Source organism: Aotus nancymaae, unplaced genomic scaffold, assembly GCF_030222135.1.
Source record: "Aotus nancymaae isolate 86718 unplaced genomic scaffold, 86718_ANA_hifiasm-v0.15.2.pri h1tg000016l, whole genome shotgun sequence".
Classification (NCBI taxonomy): Eukaryota; Metazoa; Chordata; class Mammalia; order Primates; family Aotidae; genus Aotus; species Aotus nancymaae.
In genome coordinates this window covers 32,467,352-32,489,899 of record NW_026988428.1, presented here as the reverse complement: position 1 = coordinate 32,489,899, position 22,548 = coordinate 32,467,352, and the positions used below count along the sequence as shown (strand labels likewise).

General features: G+C 39.6%; 2 protein-coding genes across 4 annotated transcripts in view; both read left to right on the top strand.

Moving 5' to 3' along the window:
- The window catches only part of CCNT1 (cyclin T1), a 31,148-nt gene extending 9,819 nt beyond the window's left edge, over nucleotides 1-21,329 (top strand). Inside the window, exons 3-9 of one of the 3 annotated variants that reach the window (XM_021665969.2) lie at nucleotides 1,552-1,680; nucleotides 7,783-7,843; nucleotides 9,022-9,084; nucleotides 10,736-10,781; nucleotides 13,061-13,224; nucleotides 13,390-13,460; nucleotides 15,344-21,329. In XM_021665969.2, coding sequence (XP_021521644.2) covers nucleotides 1,552-1,680; nucleotides 7,783-7,843; nucleotides 9,022-9,084; nucleotides 10,736-10,781; nucleotides 13,061-13,224; nucleotides 13,390-13,460; nucleotides 15,344-16,753 — 1,944 coding nt within the window. In that variant the 3' untranslated portion in view covers nucleotides 16,754-21,329. Of the gene's footprint in view, nucleotides 1-1,551; nucleotides 1,681-7,782; nucleotides 7,844-9,021; nucleotides 9,085-10,735; nucleotides 10,782-13,060; nucleotides 13,225-13,389; nucleotides 13,461-15,343 lie in introns of those variants that run through there. The other 2 variants (XM_064377015.1, XM_064377014.1) reach the window with 2 other exon arrangements.
- Nucleotides 17,134-22,548, top strand: part of KANSL2 (KAT8 regulatory NSL complex subunit 2) — a 38,544-nt gene continuing 33,129 nt past the window's right edge. The window contains exon 1 of the mRNA XM_064377017.1: nucleotides 17,134-17,222. The gene's annotated coding sequence lies outside the window, so the exon portion shown is untranslated. The remainder of the gene's footprint in view (nucleotides 17,223-22,548) is intronic.

Below are 22,548 nucleotides of genomic sequence, written 5' to 3'. Positions count from 1 at the left end.
TGTTTTGAAAATTTTTATTGGGGTATGACATACAGGAAAGCACAAAAATCTGAATCATACAGATTGATTAAATTTTGCATTATCATTTTGCATTATTATATGTAGTCACTACTCAGACCAAGTTACAGTGTATTTCTTTCCTCTTTTTTTTTTTTTGAGATGTAGTCTTGCTCTGTTGTCCAGGCTGGAGTACAGTGGCGTGATCTTGGCCTACTGCGACCTCTGCCTCCTGGGTTCCTGGGTTTGAGTGATTTTGCTCCTCAGCCTCCTGAGTAGCTGGGATTACAGGCATGCGCCACCATGTTCGGGTAATTTTTGTATTTTTAGTAGAGACAGGGTTTCACCATGTTTGTCAGGCTGGTCTCAAACTCCTGACCTCGTGATCCGCCCACCTAAACCTCCCAAAGTGCTGGGATTACAGACGTGAGCCACCTCGCCTGGCGTCAGTACAGTGTATTTCTAATACTGTGATAGGTACAGTGCTTGTATTTTATTTATTTTTTTATTTTTTTGAGACAGTTTCACTCTTGTTGCCCAAGCTGGAGTGCAATGGTGCCATCTCAGCTCACTGCAACCTCCGCCTTCCAGGTTCAAGTGATTCTCCTGCCTTAGCTTCCCAAGTAGTTGGGATTACAGGCGTGTGCCACCATGCCTGGCTAATTTTTTGTAATCCCAGCACTTTGGGAGGCCGAGGTGGGTGGATCACGAGGTCAGGAGTTTGAGACCAGCCTGGCCAACATAGTGAAACCCTGTCTCTACTAAAAATACAAAAATTAGCCAGGCTGGTGGCTCACACCTGTAGTCCCAGCACTTTAGGAGGCCAAGGTGGGTGGATCACAAGATCAAGAGATTGAGACCATACTGGCCAACATGGTGAAACCCCATCTCTACTAAAAATACAAAAATTAGCCAGGCGTGATAGTGTGCACCTGTAATCCCAGCTACTCAGGAGGCTGAGGCAGGAGAATCACTTGAACCTGGGAGGCAGAAATTGCAGTGAGCTGAGATTGTGCCACTGCACTCCAGGCTGGCGACAGAGTGAGACTCTGTCTCAAAAAAAAAAAATAAATGAATGAATTTAGCTGGGCATGGTGGTGTACACCTGTAGTCCCAGCTACTGGGTACGCTGAGGTAGGAGAATTGCTTAAACCCTGGAGGTGAAGGTTGTGGTGAGCCGAGATCGCACAACTGCACTCTAACCAGGGCAGCAGAGCGAGACTTCCTCTTTAAAAAAAAAAAAAAAATTGTATCGAGTGATTTGATACAAACTTAATAAAGAATATAATTTTAAATAGAAAACTGTCTGTTTACATCTAATAGCTTCTCCCATAGATAGCTTTTAATGAGAGTTTGTCAAAGAATTGGTGTTTGGAAGTGGACATGGATTAATGGATAGGAGAGGGGAAGATACTAAAAGCTGGGGGAAAAGTGTAAAGAGGTGACGAAGTAGAGGCAAGCAAATAAGTTGATTTGAGACGTAGCTCCTCTTTAGATCTACCTTGATCTAAAAATGAATAAATTGATAATAAATGTGATTTATTTTCTCTCCAGTCTGTGGCCCCAGCAGCCTTGTTTCTAGCAGCTAAAGTGGAGGAGCAGCCCAAAAAATTGGAACATGTCATTAAGGTGGCACATACTTGTCTGCATCCTCAGGAATCCCTTCCTGATACTAGAAGTGAGGTAGGAGATGAATTACACATCTGTTTTTCTTATTATTTTTTTCTTTTTTTTCCCCTACTCCCAAGCATGCCTGGGTCTTTATGTATTTTGATGCAATTTAATTTTGTAACTTTGATTTATTGAAGTTTGGATTGGGGTTGTTAAAAGAACCTTTTAGTGTTCGTGTTTTCCGTAACAACAAAACAATTAGAGCAGATGTGGTGGCTCACACCTGTAATCCCAGCACTTTGGGAGAGTAAGGTGGGAGAATCACTTGAGGCTAGTTCAAGACCAGCCTGGACAACATAGCAAGACCCTGTCTCTATATTTTAAGAAAAAAAAAAAATCAGATGTGGTGGCTCATCCCTGTAGTCCCAGCACTTTGGGAGGCTGAGGCAGGAGAATTGCTTGAGCCCGATTGAAGACCAGCTCTGGCAACACAGTGAGACCCCATTTTTCCCAAAAAAAAAAGCTGAGTATGCTGGCTCACATCCTTAGTCCCAACTACTTGGGAGGCTGAGGTGGGAGCATTGCTTGAGCATGGGATGTTGAGGCGGCAGTGAGCCATGATTACACCACTGCAGGCAACTGTCTCAAAACAAAACAAAACATAATTTTATGGCAAAAGTTTTATATTTGTTGCAGTAAAATTTAAAAATAACAGAAAAATTAAGAAGAAAATATCTGTCAGATATATTCTAGACCAACGGTCCCAGACCTTTTTTGCCATTTGGGACTGGTTTCATGGGAGACAATTTTTACATGGATGTGGGGGATGGGGTTGGAGATGGTTTTGGGATAATTCAAGCACATTACATTTATCGTTCACTTTTCTATTATTACATTTTTATACATAATGAAATAACTATGTAACTCACCATAATGTAGACTCAGTGGGAGCCCTGAGCTGCTTTTCCTGCAACTAGATGGTCTTATCTGGAGGTGATGGGAAACAGTGACAGATCATTAGGCATTAGATTCTCATAAAGAACATGCAACTTAGATCCCTTGCATGGGCAGTTCACAGGGTTCAAGCGCTCCTGTGAGAATCTAATGCCACAGACAGGAGGCAGAGCTCAGGTAGCAATGTGAATGATGGGGAGCGGCTGTAAATACAGATGAAGCTTCACTCACTCGCTTACCGCTTGCCTCCTGCTGTGCAGTCTGTTCATAACAGGCCATAGAACCCCTGGTCTAGACCACTGAAGCACAGGTATACTAGTGAACCAATGTTATTTGTCGCTTCTTTTCTATAAATAGCTATGTGTGCATGTATTTTGTCTCTTTTTTTTTTTTGCTTACTATATCCCAAATATTTTCCCATCTGATTGATTCTCTACTTTTCAAAAATGTCTGGCTAGTATTTAATGATGTACATGCATGTGTATGTAGTTTTAACTATGCTCCATTAAGAAGTCTAGATAATTTCTAGCTTTTCATCACTATAAATGTTATGAAAAATACTTTTTTTTTTTTTTGAGACAGGGTTTTGCTGTGTTGTCTCGGCTGGAGTGTGGTAATGTGGTCACGGCTCACTGTGGCCTCGACCTCCTGGGCTCAGGTGATCCCCCCATACCTCAGCCTCCCAAATAGCTGGGACTATAGGTGTGTGCCACCATGCCCAGCTGGTTTTTGTAGAGATGGAATTTTGCCAGATAGCCGAGGCTGCTCTTGACCTCCTAAGCTCAGGCAATCCTTTCACCTTGGCCTCCCAAGTGCTAGGATTACAGGTGCCCACCACCATGCCCAGCTAATTTCTGTATTTTTAGTAGAGAAGGGGTTTCACTATGTTGACCAGGCTGGTCTAGAACTCCTGACCTAGGGTGATCCACCCACCTCGGCCTTCCAAAGTGCTGGGATTATAGGCGTGAGCCACTGCACCCAGCCAATATGTATTCTTCCAGATCTTTATCCTGCACATGTACCCAGAGCTTTTTTGTTTTTTTTACATCCTTTTTTGAGTTTTTTAAGGAAGGAAAAGACTGAACATGGCTTATGCCTGTAATCCCAGCGCTTTGGGAGGTCGAGATCGGAGGATTGCTTGAGCCTAGGAGTTCAAGACCAGCTTGGGCAACATGGTAAAACCCCTTCTCTACCAAAAATACAGAAATTAGCTGGGTATGGTGGTAGATGTCTGTGGTCCCAGCTACTCAGGAGGCTGAGGTGGGAGGATTGCTTGAGCCTGGGAGGCAGCGGTTGCAGTAAGCTGAGATGGCACTATTACACTCCAGCCTGAGTGACAGAGCCAAACTCTATCTCAAAAATAAAATAGGAGGAAAACTGTCTCCTGGTTTTAGAAGTCAGTGATTGGGGAGTGATGAATTGAGAGGTCTGACATTTGTAAGTGATTGGAGAAAAATTATGGATTTGTGGCACTAGATTATTTAAGCCTCTTACAATGAACGAGTGGCTTGTCCTTTATCAAATAAATAAATGGAATTGTGTGTTTTCTTATATTGGAGAAAGATTTTTTGGGGGGCAAGGGAGTTTTTGTTTTTGGTAATAATCCTTCCTAATAATGTTTGCATAGCAGCCTCTTGATTTCCTTCATTTTTCTGTTTAAGCCACACCAGTAGCTCTTGTGGAAAGAGTGATTGCTCTGGACTTTGTTTAGGTTTGAGACTAGTAAATGCCATTGGTCTATAAAATTGAGTTAACAAAATTAAACAAAATATAACTTCTCATCTGAGTCTCCAGTTCTTGTGAGTTTGTTAGGGAGAAGATATTTTCTCCTATATGGAAGGGAGAACTAGTATAGTTTTAAGTCCTTATCGACATATTCAAATCATAAAGTTATGAAAAAGGGGATCCCAATCCAGACCCCAAGAGAGGGTTCTTGGATTTCACAGAAGAGTTCAAGGTGAGTCACAGAGTACAGTGAGAAGAGATAGTTGATTGAAAGCGACTCAGTTACAGAGTAGGGTGTCCTCAGAAAGCAAGAGAAGGAATGTCTCATCTTTGTTTTAAGCATTTTTTTTTAAATTAAATTTTATTTTATTTTTTGAGACAAAATCTTACTGTGTCATTCAGGCTGGAGTACAGCGGCACGATGGTGGCTCACTCACGAGGTGGTATCCTTGACCTCCCTGAGCTCAGGTGCTCCTCAGACTTCAGCATCCCAAGTAGCTGGGACTACAGGCACACCCAGCTAATTTTTCTATTTTTTGTAGAGATGGATTTTGCCATGTTGTCCCGGCTGGTCTCTACTCATGACCTCAAGCTACCAGCCTGCCTCAGCCTCTCAAAGTGCTGAGATTACAGATGTGAGCCACCATGCCCAGCCTTTTAAGCATTTCTTATATGGGGGTCTTATCTATGTAAAAGCTAAGCTATGTCTACATGTGGGTGGGTTGACATTGTGACAAAATGTATTATTTTGTTGATTTAAAGAAAACTATCTTTGGCATTTTAGTGTGTAAGCACATCAAAGCATGACTATATTTAAAAATTATATATCATTATGTGCTATCAAGACATCTGAACATTTTGTTGTAGGAGTTTGTTCTTTCAGGCATTATTAAGCTGCTTCCTTAGCTGCAAATGTCTTATGACTGACCATGGGTCATGACTTGCAAGGAATGTGCCTTGCTAGTTTTAAGATGAAGGTGATTTTTAAAATGATGTTACCTTGCCTATCCTGGGTTCCTGTTTCCTTAAGAAAAGTTAACATTAGGTCTTTTAACTACAGACCCAGGTCTCATTTTCTTAGAGTTCTAGATCAGTACTGTCCAATAGAAATATAATGGGAACCACATATTTAATTTAAAAATTTTAACTTTTCATTAAACTTTATTAAAATCTATTTTTTAAAAGGATACTATATATATAATACAATGTCCAATATGTAAAATACAGGCTATATTTAACATAAATGTATAATACAGTATCTATTTAACATATAATACTATATTTAACCCAGTATATTCAATACATTGGCATTTTAGCATATAATCAATGTTAAAAAGTTACTAATGGGTTATTTTACATTCTTTCCTTTTCTTTTTTTGAGACAGACTCTCGCTGTGTCACGCAGGCTGGAGTGCAGTGGTGCGATCTCAGCTCACTGCAACCTTTGCCTCCTGGGTTCAAGCTATTCTCCTGCCTCAGCCTCCTGAGTAATTGCAATTACAGGCATGAGCCACCATGCCCAGCTAATTTTTGGTATTTTTAGTAGAGATAAGATTTCGCTATGTTGGCCAGGCTGGTCCCAATCTTTTGGCCTCAAGTGATCTGCCCACCTCTGCCTCCCAAAGTGCTGGTATTACAAGTGTGAGCCACCATGCCTAGCCTTTTTTTTTTTTTCTTTTTTGAGGCAGATCTTGCTTTGCTGCCCATGCTGGAGTGTGGTGGTGTGACCTAGGCTCACTGCAGCCTCAACTTCCTGGGCTCAATTGATCTTCCCGCCTCAGCCCTCAAAGTAGTTAGGACTATAGGTGTGCACCATGATGCCCAGCTAATTTTTGTATTTTTGGTAGAGACAGGGTCTTGCTATGTTTCCCAGACTGGTCTCAATCTTCTGGACTCAAGTGATCTGCCCACCTCAGTCTCTCAAAATGTTGGGATTACAGGCATGAGCCACTGTGCCCACCTGTTTTTTTTGAGACAGAATCTTGCTTTGTTGCCCAGGTTAGAGTGTAGTAGCAAGATTGTAGCCCACTGCAGCCTCATACATCTGGGCCGAGGTGATTGCTTCACCTCAGCCACCCAAGTAGCTAGGACTATAGCTGCATGCCACCACTCTCAGTTCATTTTTAATTTTTTTGTAGAGATGGGGGGGGTCTCACCATGTTGCCCAGGCTGGTCTTGAACTCTTGGCCTTTGAAGAATCCTCCCACCCTGGCCCCCCAAAGTGTTAGGATTCTAGCCATGCCCAGCTACATTTTTTATTTTTCATTATTTTTTATTTTTTTGAGAAGGAGTCTTGCTCTGTTACCCAGGCTGGAGTGCAGTAGCACAATCTTGGCTCACTGCAACTGCCACCTCCCAGGTTCAAGCAATTCTCTGCATCAGCCTCCCTGGGATTACAGGCATGTGCCACCACACCCAGCTAATTTTTTTGTATTTTTGGTAGAGACAGGATTTCACCATCTTGGCCAGGCTAGTCTTGAACTCCTGACCTTGTGACCTCACCTCGGCCTCCCAAAGTGCTGGGATTACAGGCATGAGCCGCTGTGCCTGGCCCATTTTTTAATTTTTTAACTATCTTAAAAATCCAGTGTATTTTATGGTTATAGCACATTTCAATTTAGACTAGCTACGTTTCAAGTGATGAATGGCTACATGTGGCTGGTTGCTATAGTTTTGGCTGGCATGTATCTGAGAAAATTTTTTTATTACCTTTTCCTTTGAACTCTTCTGTTACTTTTTAGAAACCTAGCATGGTCCCAGAGGGGAAGGTCTAATAGTCAAATGTTTGATATCAGTTAAATGCTTAGAGTACTGTAGAAAGGTTCTGCAAATGTATTTTGGTGATGTTGAAAAATATATACTTTACGGCTGGGCATGGTGGCTAACACCTGTAATCTCAGCACTTTGGGAGGCTGAGGTGGGTGGATCACCTGTCAGGAGTTCCGAGACTAGCTTTGCCAATACAGGGAAACCCGTCTCTACTAAATACACAAAAATTAGCCAGGCATGGTGGAAGGTGTCTGTAATCCCAGCTACTTAAGAGGCTGAGGCAGGAGAATTGCTTGAACCTGGGAGGTGGAGGTTGCAGTGAGCCGAGATCATGCCACTGCACTCCAGCCTGGGCAGCTGAGTAAGACTCTGTCTCAAAAACAAAAAAAAAGGAAAAACATATGCTTTAAATTTTCTTATGTCTAAGTCACATGAACCGTAAAACCTAACATGTTAGTCCGAAAATGAACCAAATATCTGGTGCTTTTCCTGTAGCCATATATGAATAAAGTGTGTCTCTCAGTGTACTGCCTTTTTTTTTTTTTTTTAATAAAATCTTCACTGAATAAGCATAAGGGATAAAGATTGTATTTCAGTTCTTAACTCTACTTCCTAACTCCATCCATACCTTTTATTGTTTTGGTTTTCTGGGAGGGAGTGTTAGAATTGTTTATACTTTATATATTGTGCCTTTGTGGGGAATAATTTCTGTCTTTTCACTTTTAGGCTTATTTGCAACAAGTTCAAGATCTGGTCATTTTAGAAAGCATAATTTTGCAGACTTTAGGTAAGTTTATTTTCCTTTGAAACTTTTTTCAAAATTATGCAATAAAATGATATGATTTTAAAAATTTGCTAAATAGGAAATAGGAAGAAAATTCCTTGGGAAAGTTTTTGTAGTATCCATCTGTTTCTAGATTATAGTTGTAGATTGAGTTTAACTTTGCCTATTTCATATAACAAATGCAGGTAGTACAGCTGACCTTTGATGTGGCAGTTAGTGGGTTATTTTTTTTTTTTCATTCTAGGGTTCATGATTTGCTTTTTAAGTTTTGGTGATGTATCTTCAAAAATTATAAAAACTATAAATAAAGAACGTATTTCCTTCCATTGATTGTTGTGGTCTGTAACAGCATTTTTTTAAAAATTGGTAACTAGTGTTTAGAACATCAGAGTGACAGTGGGAGAATTGAAGCTTTAGTGGTTGCATGGGCAACTCTGATGATGTTGTTATTATCTGTTATTTTCATCACATAGGCTGCCTTTAAAAGTTTAGAAAATATGAAAATAAAGATTTTTTTATCCTTGTTCTTTTGGGCTATCATTTTTCTCTAGGTAGGGTATGATTTCATGAGTTGTACTTGAAAGTTATTGGTATAGATATTTTTTTGCACATATATATGCATGATGAGTTCTTCATAGTTTCTCTCTCAAGTTAATTTCTTCTAGTCAACTTTTTTCTTTCTTTCTTTTTTTTTTTTTCTGAGATGGAGTCTTGCTCTGTCTCCAGGCTGGAGTGCAGTGGCATGATCTGGGCTCACTGCAACCTCTGACTCCCTGGTTCAAGAGATTCTCCTGCATCAGCCTCTTGAGTGTGCTGGGATTACAGGCACATGTCACAATGCCCAGCAAATTTTTTGTGTTTTTAGTAGAGACGGGGTTTCACCATGTTGGCCAGCATGATCTTGATCTCCTGACTTCGTGATCCTCCCGCCTTGGCCTTCCAAAGTACTGGGATTACAGGCGTGAGCCACCACTCCCAGCCTAGTCAACTTTTTTCTTAAAATATCTTCAAATTAATCATATTTCATGGGACAGTGATACTTTTCTGTTGGAATAAATTTCTTTTAATATTTTAATGTGGAAACCAGTAAGCTTTAATTCACAATCAGTTATCCTTTTACAACACTTTGTAAAAATGTAAACTAATTAATAATTTTTTAACCAGTTACTTTTTCTTTTAAGGCTTTGAACTAACAATTGACCACCCACATACTCATGTAGTAAAGTGCACTCAACTTGTTCGAGGTAAGAAATCCCAACTTAGGAAGACTCTTTCAAATTGTTTTCCCATTTAGAGGTTGTGGTTTGTTATGGACAATACATAATAGTTTTTGCTTTGGCCAAAAGTTAAATTAAAAGGCCTACTTGGCTTAAATCAAAATGAGTTGTTCTGACTTGGAGTTGTTTTTCTCTTGGGTTCTTACTAATATTTTTAGATGATCTCTAGTTAAAGAGAGCTAACCTCTTGAGAATGTTTGTCAAAGTTGGGAAGGTTTTGAAGAGTTATTTAATAGCAATTTTAAGAAAGTCTTGAAGAATAGGTGATCTTATTTTAATTCTGGGGTTGATTAAAAGCCACCTAGAGGATCATATATTATTTATTTGAGCTTTTCATGATTTACAATCTCTTGGCAGAACTTTTCTTTTTAATTGTAATTTAACAATAGTATATAATTGAATGAAAGTCTCTTACTTTGTTTAGTGTCAAGAATATCTGAACACTATTGTGCATTTAAGTGCCTTTTATGATTTTGTAGGCCAAACTGATAATTGGTCTTATTTTACATTTTACTAATGTGTGTTTCAGGTGAAAATTCCCAAAGTTTCCCAAGTTCTTTATATTTGAAAGTATTAAAATGTTAGATTGAACGAGGATGAGATTAGAGATGGATGTAAATATTGAGAAGACTGTGTCCTAAGGAAGATAAAAATTTGCTTTGTCACCCAGAACAGTTTGTTTTGGAAGAAGTTAAATTTTTTTATTGTGATATATTACATTATTTGATGATTTGGGAATTAAATCACAGACTACTTAATTAAAAACTTTCTTAACAGCAAAAGTCACTTTTCCCAAATATATCAAAGTCTTCTAGATTCTGATCTTGCTTCTAGATCATCTTAGTTCATCCTGTAGTGTAGTGTTTCTCAGTGAATCCTTACATCAGAATCTCTGGATTATTTGTTAAAAAATGCCATTGCAGCGGGGTGTGATGGGTCACACCTGTAATCACAGCATGTTGGCAGAGGTGGGCAGACACCTGAGGTCAGGAGTTTGAGACCAGCTTGGTCAACATGGTGAAACCCCATCTCTACTAAAAATACAAAAAATTTGCTGAGTGTGGTGGCATATGCCTGTAATCCCAGTTACTTGGGGGGCTGAGGCAGGAGAATCGCTTGAACCCGGGAGGGAGAGGTTGCAGTGAGCCAAGATGATGCCATTGCACTCCAGCCTGGGTGACGGAGCCATATTCTGTCTCAAAAAAAAAAAAAAATGCTATTGCACTCCAGCCTGGGCAACAGAGTGAGACTCTGTCTCAAAAAAAGAAATGCTTGTACCCTTCTCCAAACATTTAATGAAATTTTAGGGAGCAGATCCAAGAATTGACATTTTAAACAAGTACCTCAGATATGTGGTGTACAGAATTAAAGCTTGAGTACCTAGGTCTGGAAGCAGCATCATTATTAATGTTAAAATTGAAAATTATTGATCTGTCTACTTTGGCAGAATGTAAACATCAAGCTTTACAGGGACCACGTCTGGTCTTATTTGCCACTGTATTCACAGTACCTACCAAATATTAAATGCTTACTAAATATTTGTTGAGAATGAATGGAACTAATCACTTTTTTCTTCCCCCATCCCTGACTTTTTTTGTTTGTTTGTTTTTTCCTTTAGCAAGCAAGGACTTAGCACAGACTTCTTACTTCATGGCAACCAACAGGTTTATATTTTATTTTATTTTTTCTCTTCTATTTTTGGTGTAGGATTTTACTTGGTTTGATACAGTGTGCTATAGACAATTCTCTGGTGAATATTGATTTTTCTGCACAGTTTTCATGTTGTACTTTAAATTTCCATGGTATGTTTTAATTTTCTAAGGTTATATAATTGTTTAGTACTGTTTATTTGATAACCTACTAAATTCTGCATGATAGCGACTGAAAATCTAATTTGGAGAATTCTGCAGTAATTATGTGTGTGTGTATGTGTGTATTTATTTATTTATTTTTTAAGAGAGAGTCTCACTCTGTTTCCCAGGCTGGACTGCAGGGGCACAATCTTGGCTCACTGCAACCTCTGCCTCCCAGGTTCAAGTGATTCTCCAGCCTCAGCCTCCTGAGTAGCTGGGATTACAGGCTTGTGCCACCATGCCCATCTAAGTTTTTGTATTTTTAGTAGAGATGGGTTTCACTGTGTTGGCCAGGATGGTCTCAAACTCCTTGCCTCAAGTGATCCGCCTGCCTTGGATTCCAAAAGTGCTGGGATTTTAGGTATAAGCCACTGCACCCAGCCAATAATTTAAAAAGATTTCTTTTCTTCCCTCACTATCAATTAATAGGCACTTGGATATAGAGTTTCAGTCCTGGCCGGGCATGGTGGCTCACGCACATAATCCCAGCACTTTGGGAGGCTGAGGTGGGTGGATCACAATGTCAGGAGATTGAGACCTTCTTGGCCAACATGGTAAAACCCTGTCTCTACTAAAAATACAAAAATTAGCTGGGTGCTAATTAGTTGGTGCATGCCTGTAATCCCAGCTACTTGGGAGGCTGAGGCATGAGAATGGCTTCAGCTCTGGAGTCTGAGGTTGCAATGAGCTGAGATCATGCCATTGCACTCCAGCCTGGTGACAGAGCGAGACTTGGTCTCAAAAAAAAAAAAAGAAAGTTTGTCTTTTTCCTTCTTCTTCCCTTTTAAAAAAAGTAAAAGACTGAGCGTCGTGGCTCATACTTATATTCCCGGCACTTTGGGAGGCTGAGGCTGATGGATCACTTGAGGCTAGGAGGTTGAGATCAGCCTGGCCAACATGGTGAAACCATATTTCTACTAGAAAATACAAAAAGTAGCAGGGCATGGTAGCACATGCATGTAGTCTCAGCTACTCGGGAGGCTGAGGCACAAGAATTGCTTGAACCCAGGAGGCAGAGGTTGCTATGAGCTGAGATTGCCCCACTGCAGTGCAGCCTGGGTGACAGAGAGAGAACCTCTGTCTCAAAAAAAAAAAAACCGTAAATGATGAGTTTATAACTTGTATTACCAAACAACTTGCGTAATATTGTTTTTTAGTGGAAACCAAAGATATCCCTAATAACTGTGAGTACTAAGAAGTTCATTTTTATGAACCGTTAAGAGAAATTTTTAAAATAAACCAACATATTTATACTTGAGAGAGTAGTTGTCTATTCATTATTTTAAATAGACCAGAAGTATGATTGGTGAGAGACAAGGTTTGTTGTTTTTTGTTGTTGTTTGTTTGTTTTTTGGAGACAGTCTCACTCTGTTGCCAGGCTAGAGTGCAGTGGCGCAATCTCGGCTCACTGCAACGTCTGCCTCCTGGGTTCAAGCGATTCTTCTGCCTCAGCCTCCCGAGTAGCTGGGACTACAGGCGCCTGCCACTACACCTAGCTAATTTTTGGTGTTTTAATAGAGACAGGGTTTCACCATGTTGGCCAGGATGGTTTCGATCTCCTGACCTCGTGATCCGCCTGCCTCAGCCTCCCAAAGTGTTGGGATTACGGGTGTGAGCCACCGTGCTGGCCGGAGACAAGATTATTTTTAAGATATTTCCTTAAGTATCTGACTTAGGAATTACACAGACCAAAAAAAATTTTCCTTAAGATCTGAGCTTAGTCTCAGGATAATAGGTAGTGAATATTGACTTCTAGGTTTGAATACTGGCCCAGAAGTCAATGTTTTAAAGAACTTGAATTCCCAGCCTTTTTCCCAGCCTTTTTACTTTTTTGGTTTTTTTTGGCTCTGGTCAACGTGTAGATTAAATGGTGTATATTCAAGAGGTTTAGAAATGTTGTTACCTGAACAGGTGGGTTAATAGGAAATTACATTGAGTGCTAGATCAGAGCATTGCATATCTCTTACCTTCTTACTCTCCTGTGTATTTTTAAGCCTTTTTTTTTTTTTTTTTAAATAATGGAGAGTTTTAGCTTTGGGTTGAGAATTGAAAGCTTATGACACTCTCTGTTTTCTTCCCTCTGACGTCAGCCTGCATTTGACCACATTTAGTCTGCAGTACACACCTCCTGTGGTGGCTTGTGTCTGCATTCATCTGGCTTGCAAGTGGTCCAATTGGGAGATCCCAGTCTCAACTGACGGGAAGCACTGGTGGGAGTATGTTGACGCCACTGTGACCTTGGAACTTTTAGATGGTAAGTTTTAGAGTAAGGGACCTTGGAAAACACTATTGATGTGTCACATTGCTGGCCAAAGGTGACTTGATTCAGATGAAAATAGTGAGTTAGTAGTTGAGGTTTTTCTTGTTTTATTACTTCTGTTTCTCTCAGTCTTTCTTGAACATTCTGTTTTATTTGTAGAACTGACACATGAATTTTTACAGATTTTGGAGAAAACTCCCAACAGGCTCAAACGCATTCGGAATTGGAGGGTAAGTATCATAGCTGTCAGCTTGTGGAACAAAATCAATTTCTTTTGACTGCACCAATGAATATAACAGTATTGAATATGTACCCTAGGTTTGGAATTGCCTTTATAGTTACACGGTAATCATGACTTCCACGTCATACCTTGGATACTGTTGTAGAAGTCAATGTCTATATGGGATAGCAGGATTTACTTTGCGTTGTGTAACTCCTGTGATGTGATCATTTGAGCAGCAACACCAGTTGAGTATTTTCTGTGTGGAAACTGGTAGGAAAAACATGTGGCTTCTCTGAGTCAGAGTATTGCCTTCTGGTAGAGGCAAGATACAGAATTAGGTTTAGAGCTGGTATCAATTTTTTCTTTGACATTACCTACTTTTAAAATGGATTTTAGAATTTTGTTTTTATATAGTTTGTAGTCTAAAGTTGTATTCCAAATATTTGTCAAAGTCTTAGGGATAATGAAATCATTTTTTTCTGTCAGATATAAAAATTGTTTTAAAATGTTTCTATTATTTTCTCATAAATCTAATCCATAAAATGGATTTGTTTTCTCATAAATTCATTCTCCTGAGTTGAGTGAGTTGCAGAAAATGAGTTTGCCTCTTAGAAGCTTAGGATTAGAAGTAGGCTTGAGAGGCCAGGCACGGTGGCTCACGCCTGTAGTCCCAGCACTTTGGGAGGCTGAGGTGGGCAGATCACCTTGAAGTCAGGAGTTCGAGACCAGCCTGGCCAACATGGTGAAACCCCATCTCTACCAAAAATACAAAAAATTAGCGGACATGATGGTGGGCACCTATAATCCCTGCTACTCAGAAGGCTGAGACAGGAGAATCACTTGAACCCAGGAGGCGGAAATTGTAGTGAGCTGAGATTGCACCACTGCACTCTAGCATGGGTGACAGAGTGAGACTGTCTCAAAAAAAAAAAAAAAACCCAAAAACAACAACAACAAAAAGAAGTAGGCTTGAGACCTCATAGTTCATCTTTTACTTTAGCATAAAATCTCACCAAAATTTCTAGAATTCTGTTATGGACTAACTATAATCATAAGCAGAAGGCATAGATTTCATGTATGTGACTTTTTTTTTTGAGACGGAGTCTTGCTCTGTCGCCAAGCTGGAGTGCTGTGGCGCAGTCTTGGCTCACTGCAACCTCTGCCTCCTGGGTTAAAGCAATTCTCCTGCCTCAGCCTCCCGAATAGCTGGGATTACAGGTGTTTGCCACCACGTCCAGCTATTTTTTTTTTTTTTACATTTTTAGTAGAGACGTGGTTTTGCCATGTTGGCCAGGATGGTCTCGATCTCCTGGCCTTGTGATCCAACCTCCTTGGCCTCCCAAAGTGTTGGGATTACAGGCGTGAGCCACCATGTCTGGCCATTGCTGTGACTCTTAATTGAAGGTTTTTTAGCTTTTTTTTTGAGACAGAGTGTTGCTCTGTCGCCAGGCTCCAGGCTGGAGTGCAGTGGTGCAGTCTCGGCTCACTGCAATCTCTGCTTCCTGGGTTCAAGCAGTTCTTCTGCCTCAGCCTCCTGAGTAGCTGGGACTACAGGCGCGTGCCACCACGCTCAACTAATTTTTGTATTTTTTAGTAGGGATGGGGTTTCACCATGTTGGCCAGGATGGTCTTGATATTTTGACCTTGTGATCCACCCGTGTCAGCCTCCCAAAGTGCTGTGATTACAGGTGTGAGCCACCACGCCCGGCAATTGCAGGTTTTAAAATATTCTTTTGATGGTAATGTTTACTGGATTTCATGTTAGGAAAGCCTCCTGCCTGTGGCCTATCCAAAACATCCAGTGTTGCTGCCAGTACAATCTACTCATCTCAATGTTTTTTTATTTAATAAATTACCTGAAGTGAAGAGACACTATTTGCTTCATTCCAGGCATGCCAGGCTGCCCAGAAAACAAAAGCAGATGACCGAGGAACAGATGAAAACACTTCAGAGCAGAGAATCCTCAATATGATTTCCCAGAGCTCTTCAGACACAACCATTGCAGGTTTAATGAGCATGTCAACTTCTTCTACCACAAGTGCAGTGCCTTCCCTCCCAGTCTCCGAAGAATCATCCAGCAACTTAACCAGTGTGGAGATGTTGCCTGGAGAGCGTTGGCTGTCCTCCCAACCTTCTTTCAAACTAGAACCTACTCAGGGTCATCGGACTAGTGACAATTTAGCACTTATAGGAGTTGATCATTCCTTACCACAGGATGGTTCAAATGCATTTATTTCCCAGAAGCAGAGTGGTAAGAGTGTGCCGTCAGCTAAAGTGTCACTGAAAGAATACCGCGCAAAGCATGCAGAAGAGTTGGCTGCTCAGAAGAAGCAACTGGAGAACATGGAAGCCAATGTGAAGTCACAGTATGCATATGCTGCCCAGAATCTCCTTTCTCATCATGATAGCCATTCTTCAGTCATTCTAAAAATGCCCTTAGAGGGTTCAGAAAACCCGGAGCGGCCTTTTCTGGAAAAGGCTGACAAAACAGCTCTCAAAATGAGAATCCCAGTGGCAGGTGGAGATAAGGCTGCCTCTTCAAAACCAGAGGAGATAAAAATGCGCATAAAAGTCCATGCTGCAGCTGATAAGCACAATTCTGTAGAGGACAGTGTTACAAAGAGCCGAGAGCACAAAGAAAAGCATAAGACTCACCCATCTAATCACCATCATCATCATAATCACCACTCACACAAGCACTCTCATTCACAACTTCCAGTTAGTACAGGGAACAAACGTCCAGGTGATCCAAAACATAGTAGCCAGACAAGCAACTTAGCACATAAAACCTATAGCTTGTCTAGTTCTTTTTCCTCTTCCAGTTCCACTCGTAAAAGGGGACCCTCTGAAGAGACTGGAGGGGCAGTGTTTGATCATCCAACCAAGATTGCCAAGAGTACTAAATCCTCTTCCCTAAATTTCTCCTTCCCTTCACTTCCTACAATGGCTCAGATGCCTGGGCACAGCTCAGACACAAGTGGCCTTTCCTTTTCACAGCCCAGCTGTAAAACTCGAGTCTCTCATTCGAAACTGGATAAAGGGGCCACTGGGGCCAATGGTCATAACACGACCCAGACAATAGACTATCAAGATACTGTGAATATGCTTCACTCCCTGCTCAGTGCCCAGGGTGTTCAGCCCACTCAGCCCACTGCATTTGAATTTGTTCGTCCTTACAGCGAATATCTGAATCCTCGGGCTGGTGGAATCTCTTCCTCGAGATCTGGAAATACAGACAAACCCCGGCCACCACCTCTGCCATCAGAACCTCCTCCACCACTTCCACCCCTTCCTAAGTGAAAAAGAAAAAGAAGAGGAGAAAAAAACTTCTTTTAAAAAAACACATACTTTTTTCTTTTTCTTTTCTTTTTTTTTTTTTTTTTTTTGACTACTGATTTGGACTAAGAAAATTACTTATGAAATATGTTACCCTTCATGGACTAGGGAATAAATTGGTATTGAGACATAGGTGGGAGGGTGGTAGAAGGCCTTGGCTATTATATCTGCTGCCTCATGCATTTAACTATTTTCTTACAGTTTTTACTGGTATTAGAGAGGTATTGAAGCTGTGAAGGATTAAGAACACTTTCTGAATTCTTGGCCTCTCCACCGTCTAATTAGGTTGATTGGAGTATCTTCCCTCTTCTTGCCAGAGCCGAAAAATTGTTTTATCAGACAATTATGGATCCTTTTGGTGTTTAATATATCAGAAGAGAGGAAGTATTTAAACATCAAAATCTTTTAAGAGACTTAAAAAAAATAATTTAAAGTAAGTTATCTGTTTAGTTTTTTTTATATAATTGGGAAGGGGATAGGGATTTTGCTGTGTGTATGCGATACATAGCAGTGACTCCTGGTGGGTGGGATTGGAGGGTGGGAATGTGTGAGGGTGGGTGGGAGGGTAGGTTTTTGGCTAGGAGTTCTGAAATAGGCTCAGGCCACTTGAAGTGTCAGAATTTTAAGTGTGTATGTAAGTGTGGATATGTGTGTTTTTAAGTGTGTATGTTTAAAAATCACGTTTTATTTTTCCCTCCCTGTCCCTTACCATTTTCATTTCCCAACGGTCTACTAGAGAAGAACATAGTTGACCTTGAGAACATAAAGGAAGAGGCATGTATTTGACATGGTATTTTCCCCTTTCTTTATGTTATAATTGAGTAGTAGCCCTCTAATGTCTAGCTTGGGCAAGTGCAGCCAGTACCCTGACTCTTCATTAGGAGAACTTCCTTTTTACCCCCTTTTTTGTTTTTGTGCAAAACAGAGATGGGGTTAAGGAAGGAGGGTTGGCGAGCAAGGCCAGCTTCTGCCCTACAGAATGGGTGTGTCTTTATTTCAAGTGAGGCTTTGGGAAAGTGTTCAAATGAGAGCAGTCTTAGGGTCTCTAAGAGATGGGGAATGTGCTGTGTATATTCTGCCTGTGAAAGCCCAAACCATATGGGAGAAGCTAGAGGATATTAAAAACAATGAAATTATGATTTGGAAGTTTAGAACATTGTTTTTAAAATTACATTATAAATGTAAGATATGCTTTTTATCTGTATATCTGAAGGGGAACAGCCGCATCCTCAAGTTTTTGCAGCAATTATGACTTGAGATTGGAGCTTATGAATTTAACAATACTGGTGCCATGAGAGTGAGCAAGCCTAGCCAGTGAATACTATTATGTTTAGATTGTTCATCTTTGGTAGCTCTAGATTCTTGATAGAGGTTCTTAAGATTTCTGAGTCCTTTATAAAAATAGATCAAGAGTCCTGTTATGAAGTCTTGATTATCCCGTATATTAGGAGTGAATATTTTTGATAAATCTTTCAGGAAATCTTGGCTAGAAAGAATTCTAAGTTAGCTGTCTAACTACTGAAAACTACCTAGCCAAAGATCATTTGATGGGATATTCTTCGATCTTCATTGCATTTTTTTTTTGCTCTGAAAAAGATTGGTGCAATTTGAGTTTGTCTTTGTGATTTGATTATAGCTTCCTTCATGCCAAGTAGTTTTTAAGAAGAGATTGAATTCTTTTCATTTGAAATTCATAGGGAGACAGGAGTTGTGCTGCTACTTGCCAGGAACAGGTTGGGAAGAAATTGTGGCTGTTGGAATTGATGATGTACTGGCCTAATATAGAAAGGAATTTGTAGGCAGGAGTAAACGTTAACTGACGGTGGGTTAGTGCTCTGCATCTTGCATATTTGAACTGTCTAGAGTTCCTGCCATTGCTGGGTATAAAATTAGGAGCTCTCTGCTGACCTGTAAATCATTAATATTTCTTAACTTGGAATGTCACCTTACTTTATAGATGACATTTTCCTCTTTCCCCTTGGTATTTTCTGTGTCGTATTAGATAATTAATTGATAGGTACATAGTTGTGGTTTAGTACATTTAGGGCTTCTATTTATTTAGATATTGTTTGGTGGAGTCTGTTTCCAAAAGGGAATGTGCCGTTTAGTCTGCATCTGTATCTTTGTGGAATTGATGATCACTGGTTTAATTTTGAAAAACGTTTTTTCCAGCTTTTAATTATTCTTATCAAATGTCACATATTTTCGAATCACATGCACTCCTTTACCACAGAGGCACATAATCATTTGGCCTCATAGCAGTTCTCCATGGCTATGCTTTAGTAAAGTTCCTTAGAACTTTGTCAGGCGTTAACTAGGAAAAAGTGCTTACCTAGGGCCTAAGAGCTGCTTTGTGCTGTGTAGTCTGGCCTTTGCACTAGTAGATCATTGCTGACATGGGTCAGTTTAAAAACCTTTCTGTGTTAATGCCTCCTAGTACTGTCTTAAGATAACTACAGTGTCTGTTTTAGATCTATGCATTTGTCGTGAAGTTCCTTGTGGGCTCTACATGAAGCTGCTGCTTTGTTTTTAGGTTAACAGATGTGCCTGTCAAATAGCATGTGTATTGTCCAAATTCCATAAACTTAAGGTTTTTAAGGGCTGTGTGGTTTCTGAGCTCTATGTGTCTTTCCTATCTTTGCACCTTCAAAGGGTCAGAAGTGAGATTTATACATCCAAAGTTAGCCTGGTAAACATGGCTTTTTGTTTCTTTATTTAATCTAGACTGTCAAAAATAAGTGATGGTGATAAGTAGGCCTGGAGCCTCCACTTCTGTAAATCTCATTCCTGAAATTTTGCTAGACTCTCATGTTGGCAAAAACAAATACCTGTGGATTGTCCTTAAGGCTTTTAATCAGATACCTGTGTTGTTGTTAGCTGAACTGTAGTCAAGCATTGATCTAAAGCCAAATCCGTCTTCTGAAATATCAGTTATGCTTTTGGGTTTAGAAAATACTTAGGTGTTAGTCTAGTCTTCCCATTCATGAAGAAGAGCCTCAACTTCTTTTTTCTTCCTTTTTAAAAATGATTTTAGTGTTTTGATTTAGTGTATACTACATATTTCAGTATTATTGGCTTTACCAGTGTTGACAGAAAAATTTTAAATCTCCAGTTGCAAACAGCAATGGATTAGGACATGGAAATAAAATCATGGTGACATCACTGGTGAGTTATCTTAAACCTCTGCTACTTAATTCTCCATATTGAAATGTGTATTACTCCTCATACCTTGCTTTTGGACAAAGGCAATTATAGAGGGGCCCTGTCTATCCCAGTATGCTTGGATTTTAAACATATGTTTCCGTTATTTTGGGAACTGATTAATATTAAATTTTTTTTTGTTTATGAGTTGTTTTGATACTAATATTAGGGAAAGAGAATTTAGAACATCTTGAAGTTGGAATACAAATTTTATTCTTTTGGGCTTGGGAGAATTTAAGCAGTCTATGCAACTCATCAAATGGTGAGAAATAGCCCTCCAAGGTTCCAGTAAGCTTTCAGTGACTGATACCTCCCCAAATTTCTTGAGTTGCTGCTTGTTAACACCCAGCGTTTAACTGAGTGTTTGCTCCTGATGGGTTAGATGTTCATGTTGTATCACAATGTCAAGTTTTATTTTGTCCTTTTATCCATTTGTGGTTGTGAGTTTGAAACAAGCACGGTACAGTAATCCTGCCTAATAGAGTGGTCTGGAATGAAGATGATTTTTTGAGTGGGACAGTTCTCCATTTTAATGTTTCTAAAGTTTTTGATATGAAGTTGGCATTGGAAAAGGGAGGTAAAGAAAAAGGATGTTTACTAAAAGCAGTGTCTACTCTTCCTCTCTATGAGAGTGTATTCATGGCTAATGAAAAAAAGAGAAAGACTCTTGGGTTTTGTGTTGCCATATTAAGCATGGAGAGGGATGCTTGACAGCATGCTAATTGAAGCCAGAGCAAGTATGTCCTTCATTAGGTAATCAGGAACTATTCAGTTGAAGATGACAAACTGATTAGTTGTTGATCTTAATGTAATTGGTTGCAAAGTGGAAGTGCTGGCTGGCTTAAGTACCCAAAGAAAAGAATGCAGCAGCCTAACTTAGTGTTACCCTGTTATTAAATTTGAAACTGACCTTTTTTCCCACCCTACTTCACACACCCTAAAACTGTTTTCTTGTCAGACCAAAGAACAAAAGGAAAAAAAAAAAGTAAAACACTTTACCAATCTATGTCACTCAGGTACAATTTTGTGGTGAGATTTTTGTCTTTTCTCTTTGTATTGCTCTTAAGAGTCCTTTCTCAGCATATTATTCTGCCATTGCCTCTGTCCTCCTTGGGGAACCTCAGCTCTAGATGCTGCCCCTGGGGTATTTACTGCTGTTATGTGAATGATAGGATGTAAGTGACCGTTATAGTAAGGGCTCTTTGTAAAAAATTCAAAAAATTTAAAAAGGATGTATACATTTTATAGTCTGGCTATCAGTTTGATATCTTGCTGTCAAGTATGTTTCTCAATCTGTATTTATCCATCCCATCAATAAATGTTAATGTTAAAACACTCATTTGATTGTTGTTTATGTATACTCTCCTCAGATTAGTCCTTAGTCTTTGTCATTTGATTGATATGTTTACAATTTTATTTCAATTTTGATACTAGTATATTTTCTTATTGTGCAAAATCCATGGGAATTGAGTCCATTGGAAAGACCCAAGATTTGTCGATCAGTGAACCCAGTAGTATAAAGTATATTGTAGTCAAAGATGGGGGGAGACTCTCATTCTATATCGTTACATGAATACCTGAAGAGTAACTTGTACACACAAAAACTTATAGCAGTAACATGGTGGCAACATATACTGCTTATCTAGCGAACATTATCAACAAGATTCATAATTGTATACTTGGTTCTTTGAAAAGCCTGACATGTTAGTACAGATACAGCATTGTATCTGGAAGAAAATACACTTGGAAGAAAAAAACATTCTTGGTAGTGCCAGGAAAAATTCACAGTGAATACTCATCCTGAGACATAATAAAATCACATTTACAAGGTAACTCTTGTAAATTACACACTGAAAAGAACTTTCATGTTGAAGTATGCCATGCTTATTACACAAAGTTAGTAATAGATACAGTTTGAAGGCTTTAAAAGGAAAAAAAATAAATAACAAAATGATACATACTTCTGAAAAAAAGTCACTTGAGTCGTTTCTTCTCCCATATTCTAAAAGCTAATTTTACAAACAGTATGTATACCTCTCCTGAAGAAAAATATGAGATCTGAAATGTTTGCAGAAGTTGCTGAGAGTTTAGGAAGATGCTGACAATTTAGGAATTCTGGTGTGGTTTATTGTTCTTTGGAATAGATGAGGTGTAAAACAGTTTAAAATTTGAATACAGCTGGAGTCCAATTATAAGTTTTGTTAAAAAAAAATATAGAGCAAGGCTTCATCTTAATTATCAATGCCTACAACATATTCTGGTCTGGTAGACACACTGAGAGCTCAGTAAGATTGTCTTGATCTCTACCATTCAGCATTCTGTGGAGTGTTTGAAGCCCTTTATAAGACTTCTGTGGATTCTCTTAGAGGCTTGTATTCACAGTAATCTCTGGCTCTGGGGGTTACTTTTGCTGAACTGATTTATAGATTGTCACGTTGTCCTACTTGTGCTTTTTATTTTTTTTTGAGTCGTTGTCGCCCAGGCTGGAGTGCAGTGGCGCCATCTTGGCTCACTGTAACGTCTACCTCCTGGGTTCGAGTGATTCTCCTGCCTCAGCC